Source organism: Cucumis melo, chromosome 6 (assembly GCF_025177605.1).
Source record: "Cucumis melo cultivar AY chromosome 6, USDA_Cmelo_AY_1.0, whole genome shotgun sequence".
Lineage (NCBI taxonomy): Eukaryota > Viridiplantae > Streptophyta > Magnoliopsida > Cucurbitales > Cucurbitaceae > Cucumis > Cucumis melo.
Window position 1 is genome coordinate 18,589,828 of NC_066862.1, and position 8,532 is coordinate 18,598,359.

An 8,532-nucleotide genomic window follows, 5' to 3' on the forward strand; every position below is an offset into this window, starting at 1 on the left:
ATTAACTAAACACCATAATTATTTTTTTTTAATTTTAAAACTAAAATTTATTAAACACGATCATAGTTAAAATGATTCTCGATAAAAATTACAAAATCAAAGTTTTAATAAATCTTTAATTGTCGTAGGTATTTTTTTATTTTACAATAGATTTTAAATATATATTTATTTGCATGTCAATTATTATTACTAATGAATTTTAATAAAAATTAATTAGGATGTACTAAATTTAAGATTAACTAATATAAACAAAGGTTAGAAAATAGTATTTTTTTTTAAGTTATTATTAATAGAAAATGGATTGAAGAAAAAGAAAAAAGAAAAAGAAAAAAGGGGTTTTGGTTCTTCTCTATCCAAATACCAAATTACTTTTAGCTGTAGAGATTTCATTTGATTAATGGTTGAGCTGGCGTTTCCGACGTCAGGGGGATCTTGCCTCTAAACTTTCTATGCACTAATCCTCACGCCACAAACTCTTTTTTTCTTCTTCTTCTTCTTCTTCTTCTTCATTTCTCCACCCATTTCCATGTTTCTCCTTTCCCCCTAATTCCCTTCTTCCATTTTCCTTTTCCAATGTCTACAGCAAAGCTTCTTCGCCATATCCCTGACCCCATCGATGAAAATCATGACAACAACCGTGAAATTGACCCCTCTGACAGGCTTGTCGGATCGCCCTTCGCCGAAGATAGAGATTCTGTTTCCCTTACTCTTGGCGAGCCACTCTTGCGTACTAGTACCGCCAGGATCAGTACTACCTCCCAGCTTGCCATTGTTGGTTCTAATATCTGTCCTATTGAGAGCCTCGACTACGAGTATGTATTGCTTTTTCAGTTACACCATTGGTTTCTTTCTATTTCTCTTGTTTGGCTTTGGGATCATGCCACCAATGGTGTTATTTTTTATGGGTTTTCTTTATTACTTGCATTTTATTCGGTGTAATTCAACTCCTTTTTGTTTTTATCCTGATTGGATTTTTTTTTCCTTTTAGTTCTGCCTGTTCTTTTGTATTGTAATTATAAAGGGAATGAGAAAAGGGGTTTTTAATCTATGTGGGTTTTGTTTTGTTTATGTTTTATGCTCAATTATTCAGATGATCTTGTGTTGGATGTTGTTAAATATGCTTAATTTTCAATTAATTCTTCTTGCTTCTCGGGTACCAGGTGGTTACTTATAGTTATACAGGATAATTGTTAATAATTCAGTTGGCTATGGATGTATAAGCTGGCCTGCGCAAAAAGCAGGGCATCCTGAGTGAGATTTTCAGTAATCAACAGAAATTCTTTTCTTTGTGATTTAGATTTTCCATTGTTGAGATGTCTTGGCCTTCTATTTTTAACTACCTTTGGAAGTCTGCTTCCCTGGTCCCACGAGGATGATTGACTTGTTACCTCTTCTGCTATTAGCTTTTCTTCTGTGATGATATGTAGAAGAAAGTTCTATTATTTGGTAATTTGTTTAGAGTATGCATGTTTTTTTACACAGTTTTTGTTACTTTACTACATTTTTGTGACTCTTAGAGATATTTCCCTTTTGTTCATTTCATCTGTATTCTAAAATAGGAGACTTCTATTTAATATAGATCTTCGTATTAATATTAACATTCCCAAGAATGAGTAGGACTACTGAACCAAGAAACCAACGTTGACAAACTGATGCATAGAGTACTACAAAAATAGGTTAATTGGCGGCATATCTTTGATTTTAATGTTTAAAAAAAATTATTACTAATATGATAAAGTACTAAATGAAAACCCAAGAATAAGAACACTTTTATAAAAAAGTTTTTCAAATTATAAACATTAGAAATAATTTTGAAACGTTAGTTTGCATAACAGTTTTTAAAGAAAATCTTAAAACTACACACCAAGATGGCACCTAGGTTTTTGGTTTAAAGTATATTCAATTATGTGATATATTTTTTTGGATGAGGGACATTCCACTTATGTTATATATTGAGAAAGCCACGTAACACCTTCCCTCTCAAATTTTTGTTGCCCCATGCTTTGATTTCAAACAACATAATCATATGGTAAATTCTTCAAACTACATTTCGATAAAAGAATTTCTTACTTCTTACATGATTCAAATGCTATGTCTCAAGTCTTAACAACAAAGAAAACTGATGAAGGGTCTACAAAATCTTGAATGCCAAAAATCAACTTGAAATCTGTTAAATGCATATTATAAACTACTTTCACTTGGAAACTGATGACTGAATTATGAAATCTGGAGTATCAAAAATCGTCTTATATATGTAAGATGTTATGAACTGTCTTCTCTTGAAATGATTAGATCACATGATCACAGAAAATTATCTGCAATTACAATTACAAAAGAAAAAAACCATGCAAACTTTACCTATTTGTAATTTTCTTTTGAAATACTAGACTCTCATCCTAAAAGTTTCTTTGGTGTTTGTGTTTCTTTCTGTTCTTTTAGGAATTTAGTTATTTATTTAAACAAGCCACTTGATTGATTCTTTATGCGACCCTCAAACTCTCTTAAATTGTAACAGGATTATTGAGAATGAACTTTTCAAGCAGGATTGGAGGTCCAGAAGAAAAATTGAGATATTTCAGTATATCATTCTCAAATGGGCGTTGTGCCTTTGCATTGGTTTAATTACAGGGCTTGTTGGCTTCTTCAATAACATAGCTGTTGAGAACATTGCTGGTCACAAACTTCTCTTAACAAATAATCTCATGCTCAAGGAAAAGTAAGCTTTGAATGACAGGCAGTTTAAGAAGGATTCAATTCACATAGCACAAAAGAACTTTAGAAGCCTATTTAAGTTTCGAAATAGAATAATGTTAAGAGTATAGTATTAGAATTAATATTGTTAAGTAAAATTCTTTCACAATAATGCTAAGTGGGATACAAGTGAACAAATTAATTTTGATATAGAAAATTGTATTAGGATTAATGTAGTACTAATACAAGAAACTTTAAGTTTGAGTTATGGACCATTGTGCCCTTCTCTTCTAAATTAATAGTTTGCATTTTATGTCTTCTTAATCAAGTTGTAGTCTAAGTTTGTGACAGGGTGTTAAAAGTAAATGTAAATTAATCCTGATAAGTTTGTACTTTCTAAGAACAGGTAATTGACCTTTTCGTCCGCTTTTAATGTCAAGAAGTTTGAGGATTCAATTACTTTTTCTATCATTCTTTTTATCCACCACACTTTGCAGTCTATATTGTATTATTCTTGTTCTGTAATTGTTCTGGATGATCTCAAAATCTTACCTCACTGCAAAATTGTTCATATGGCTTCTTTGATTTTTCCTTTCTGTGTTTCTTTTTCTGTATGCTATGTCCATCTGAAATTTATGTCATTCATAAAGATCTTATATAATCACCGACTGTGATGTGAACATTAGCTTCTTTGCAGGTACTTTCAGGCATTTGTAGTATACGTTGGTTCCAATAGTGTGTTAGCTGTTGCTGCTGCAATCCTCTGTGCCTATATTGCCCCTGCTGCTGCAGGTTCTGGCATACCTGAGGTGAAAGCATACCTCAACGGTATAGATGCTTATTCTATATTGGCTCCAAGCACCTTATTTGTGAAGGTAAGCCTCATTTTAGCAACATTCTGTTTTCTCTTTCTTGAATCATTTACAAATAACAAATAGTAGTTGCTTATTGTCTCAGTCATCATAGTTAAACTCACCACCATATATATAATAAGCATTTTGAATGATATAGTATCCTATTAGCCCAGTAGTTTTCAGCCAATACAAACAAAAACAAGGCCATTGAATTGTGAGTTGAAATGTGCATTACTTTTTTTTAATAAGGAATTCGTGTATATCATATATTGTAATGCACACATGTTTTAAGTGGATGAACAATTAAATTTTTAATATTTACTTGTCTTTACCTTTAATATTTACTTATCTTTACCTGGAGATAATTGGAACTTCTTTACCCGATGTTTTTTTAAGAGAAAGAAAAAAAAAAAAAAAAAGAAGAAGAAGAAGAAGAAGAAATAAAAAACTCTCAGTAGGAACTTCTTTTGTGACCCATTTCATCTTATCAATCAATGGTTATTGTTTCCTACCAAAAGTAAAAGTAAATAATGATGATGATGATGATGATGATGAAACTGATGTAGTGAATTAAAATGGTTTAGGTTTATAATGTTGTAATAATTTCAATTCTTAGTTTCAATTTGTTAATTGGTTTTAGGTGGTTGTCAAACCTTTGTGATGTATTTTTGTGGGTTGGTGTGGATTAGTTATTTTGTTGGTCATCAGTTTTTACTTTTCGTTGATTGTGGGTTGGTATCTTCTACAAATAGGGATGCCAGTCTATTGATATCGTTGCTAGACTATATTACTTCAGTTGCTCGCCAATTTATTCTCATTCTTTATGTGTTTATTTGATCAATAGTCTGTTCTCATAAAACAATCCTAAATAATTAAAAATTCTAATGATTAACTTTATTCGTTGTATTTGAAATTGTTTCCTTTAAAAAAAAAACTGTATCCAGTGAATTCTCATATAGATGCTTCTCTTGCATATAGATTCTAAAAGACAAGGTATTTTTAAGCTTAAGATGTCCTATTGTCATTACCCTTGTGATTAGAATGCTATCACAATTTGTTGTCTCACTCACTCTCCAGCTAAACCAGTTTGTATGATCCCAAAAGGGTGTTTTCTTTAGTAATTTACAATTTAAGTAAACAATGATATAATATGAACACGAATTATAGGTAAAAGCAGTGCTAAAACTTCTACTGTGTTTATGGTCCTCTGGAATGTGAGATCATCTTAAATCACCACTTGCTAAGTGCTAAACCATTGTGATGATAGATTTTAAAATCTTCCAATAACCATGTGGATTAACTTGGCAGATTTTTGGTTCCATATTTGCTGTTGCCGGGGGATTTGTTGTGGGTAAGGAAGGGCCCATGGTTCATACTGGTGCATGCATTGCCTCATTACTGGGACAAGGAGGCTCTCGCAAATATCGGTTGACTTGGAAGTGGCTCAGATATTTTAAAAATGATAGGGACAGGCGGGATTTAATCACTTGTGGTGCAGCAGCTGGTGTAGCAGCTGCCTTTCGGGCTCCAGTGGGTGGCGTTCTCTTTGCACTTGAAGAGGCAGCTTCATGGTCTCTCTCTCTCTTTCTCTCTCTCCACAGCACCGAAATGTCCGTTTTTGGCTGCTCAGTTTTTAGTCAATTTCTAGGGAACATGAGAGAAAGTTGATCTGAAAAGAAAATTGAGTCCAATATTTACAAAGCTTAGCTTACATGGCTAAGAGATGAAAACTTAAATTGATTGAGATAGGTGGGAAGTTATGCTTGTGAACATGTTAAGCTAGGTTTTGTCTTTTTCACTTTCTCTGGTATCTTGATTTTACTTAATGTGTTGAACTGCTTTCACATCCAATTGTAAACAATGGGTGCATTTAGAACATTTAAAGGTTCAAGATCGCTCTGTATCATATTTACTATGAACAACTTTTGCTCCATCATCATTGATAGATAATCCATGTTGTCGAGATTGTTAGGTGGAGGAGTGCTCTTCTCTGGAGGACCTTTTTCACGACTGCTGTAGTAGCTGTTGTCTTAAGGAGTTTCATGGAATTTTGCCGAGGGGGACAATGTGGGTTATTTGGCGAAGGGGGTCTCATCATGTTCAAGATCAATACTGAAAACTCCACTTATGGTACCCCAGATCTTATTGCAATTGTTTTACTTGGAGTTATTGGCGGTGTGTTTGGAAGCCTTTACAACTACCTCGTGGATAAGGTTCTCCGAACCTACAGCATCATAAATGAGTATGCTCCATATTTTCTTTTTAATGATTTTGGAAACAAAAGTTAATTTCCCCCCTTCTTTTACACCATACGCAGTTCTGTTATTGGAGATTCACTATCATTGACAGCTAAGATTGAATTGCAGGAGAGGTCCCGGCACGAAACTTATCCTTGTTGTTGCCGTTTCCATATTGACAACTTGTGTCTCATTTGGTCTTCCTTGGTTATCACAATGTTTACCATGCCCAACTGACTTGGATGATCAATGCCCAACCGTTGGTCGCTCAGGAAACTACAAGAACTTCCAATGCCCACCTGGCCATTATAATGATCTTGCTTCTTTATTTTTCAATACCAATGATGATGCCATCCGAAACCTGTTCACATCTGCTAATGACAAGCACTTTCAGCTCTCCTCACTATTTGTCTTCTTTGTTTCTATCTATTGTCTTGGCATTATTACTTATGGCATTGCTGTGCCTTCTGGGCTCTTCATTCCTGTTATTCTGGCCGGGGCCTCTTATGGTCGCATTGTAGGGAGATTATTTGGTTCAGTTGCTACTCTTGATGTCAGTCTCTATGCCCTTCTCGGAGCTGCATCCTTCCTTGGTGGCACTATGAGAATGACTGTTTCTCTCTGTGTCATACTCCTTGAGCTTACTAATAACCTTTTGATGCTCCCATTACTAATGTTGGTTCTTCTAATTTCAAAGTCGGTGGCAGATATTTTTAATAAAGGTGTCTATGATCAGATTGTGAAGATGAAAGGACTACCTTTTATGGAAGCCCATGCAGAACCATTTATGAGGCAATTGGTCGCTGGTGGTGTGGCTTCTGGTCCCTTAATTACGTTTTCTGGGATCGAAAAGGTCGATAACATTGTCCATGCTTTGAAAATGACAAACCACAATGGGTTTCCTGTAATTGATGAACCGCCTTTCTCAGATAGTTCAGAGCTTTGTGGGCTTGTTCTGAGGTCTCATCTACTTGTTTTGCTTAGAGAAAAAAAATTTACTAAGAAAAAGGTGTCACTTAGATCAGAAATTTGGAGGGGCTTCAAAGCACATGATTTTGCAAAACCAGGTTCTGGCAAAGGGGTGAAACTGGAAGATTTGGAATTCAACGAGGAGGAGCTGGAAATGTTTGTTGATCTTCATCCCATTACAAACACGTCACCCTACACAGTTGTAGAATCAATGTCACTAGCCAAAGCCGCAATTCTCTTTCATGCACTGGGCTTGAGGCACTTGTTGGTGGTTCCAAAGACACCTGGGGTAAGACACCTTCTTATACTCTTACAAATATGCAACAGTTCCCTTCTGGCGCATGCTATATTTGATTATAAGTCGCTACACACATACTGTCTCTGCTTTATAATCATATATAATGGTGTCCAATGCGTTAAACTTCATGCATTCATTCTTGGGGAAGGCAAGCTAGTTTGTGCTCTCAGTCATTGCTATTCTCATTAACCATATCCATATAATGCCAATTCCTTTGTCAATCTTCATGCCTGAAGTTCAAGTAACTTTGTAGTTGTTGTGGCCTTTTTAACTTTCCTCTTGTACTATTGTCAGTCTTTTCTATTTTTTTTTTCTAGATTTAGATTATTTATCACTAACCTAACCTTGATACTTTTTTTTTGTTGATTTACCTGGTGGATATTGACTTTGATGTAACTTATTGCAAGTTTGAATTTTGTTCGAAATATATTTTCAAGTGTTTTATTTAAAAAATAAGTTACTTTGAAAAAAAATTAGTGTTTGGCAACCACTAAAAACAGTTTTGGAAGTGTATTAGAGTTTTTATCAAAAGAATTTAAGATAAAAATGAGTTTTTTATAAATACTTTTTTCTTAAGTCAATCTAAACGGACCCTTAGTGTTTCCAATGGGTTAGGGTCTCCAACGGGTTTAAATAACGAATGGACAACCATGCTTTTTTCTTGGTAAAAGGTTTAGAGACTGAAACAAAATACTTTGAAAGTCAATAGTTTACAACAAAATGAGATTCGGCCCCATCATAAATTCTTTGTTAAAGAGATACTTCAACGACATTTTGCAGAACTATCAACTCAAAGTCTTTTTCTAAATATAGTAATGATTCGACATTGATGAATATTTTGCAGAGGCCTCCTATTGCTGGAATTCTTACACGACACGACTTCATGCCGGAGCATATTCTGGGACTTTACCCGCATCTCAACCCCCACAAGTAGAATAATGCAAGGTTCTTTCCATATTACTTTCCCTTCTGTTGAGTTCTTATCTCGTGAGGATAAATTTGCTTCTTTTTTCCGTGTCCATACCATTTCTTTTGGAATTTTTGAAGTGCTGTAGGAGAAAAATCTGTGATGTGAAGTACACAAAACACACCTGCATGAACAGGAACTATTTACATTTTTACATGTCAATATCAGCTCATTCAATTATTATTTAATCTTCCCCTGTTTAGGTTGATGCTCTTGAGAATAAAGTGGTGTGTAATATATAATCCTATTTTTCAAGCGAACTATTAAAATTTCTTTAATAGATTGAACCCTTTTATTTGTCCAGTTATTCTCCTTTTCTTTCCCTTTCCCTGTTATGTTATGTCGTGTGAAATCTGACAAGATCGATTTGAGATAGAGATTTGTGAAATTTAATATCTGAAAGATTTAGCTGGATTTGATGGGATGTTTTCACAATTAATTAATTGATCATATTGAACTCTAGATCAACCCTCTTTGCTTAAGCTTAGCCAAATTGATTAGGATCCTAATCAACCG

General features: G+C 34.2%; 1 protein-coding gene across 2 annotated transcripts; it reads left to right on the forward strand.

Moving 5' to 3' along the window:
• The first annotated feature begins 367 nt into the window (after positions 1-367).
• LOC103493306 (chloride channel protein CLC-c) lies at positions 368-8,319 on the forward strand. Of its 2 annotated transcripts, XM_008454002.3 has the most exons (7): positions 368-812; positions 2,516-2,716; positions 3,389-3,566; positions 4,854-5,116; positions 5,518-5,787; positions 5,912-7,040; positions 7,894-8,319. In XM_008454002.3, exons 1-7 carry the CDS (start codon positions 574-576, stop codon positions 7,981-7,983), a joined length of 2,370 nt encoding a protein of 789 aa, XP_008452224.2. In that variant the 5' UTR covers positions 368-573; the 3' UTR covers positions 7,984-8,319. The 2 variants fall into 2 exon arrangements, with proteins under 2 accessions (XP_008452224.2, XP_050942769.1); XM_051086812.1 differs by lacking the exon at positions 2,516-2,716 and having other exon boundaries at positions 381-812.
• The last annotated feature ends 213 nt before the right edge of the window (positions 8,320-8,532 follow it).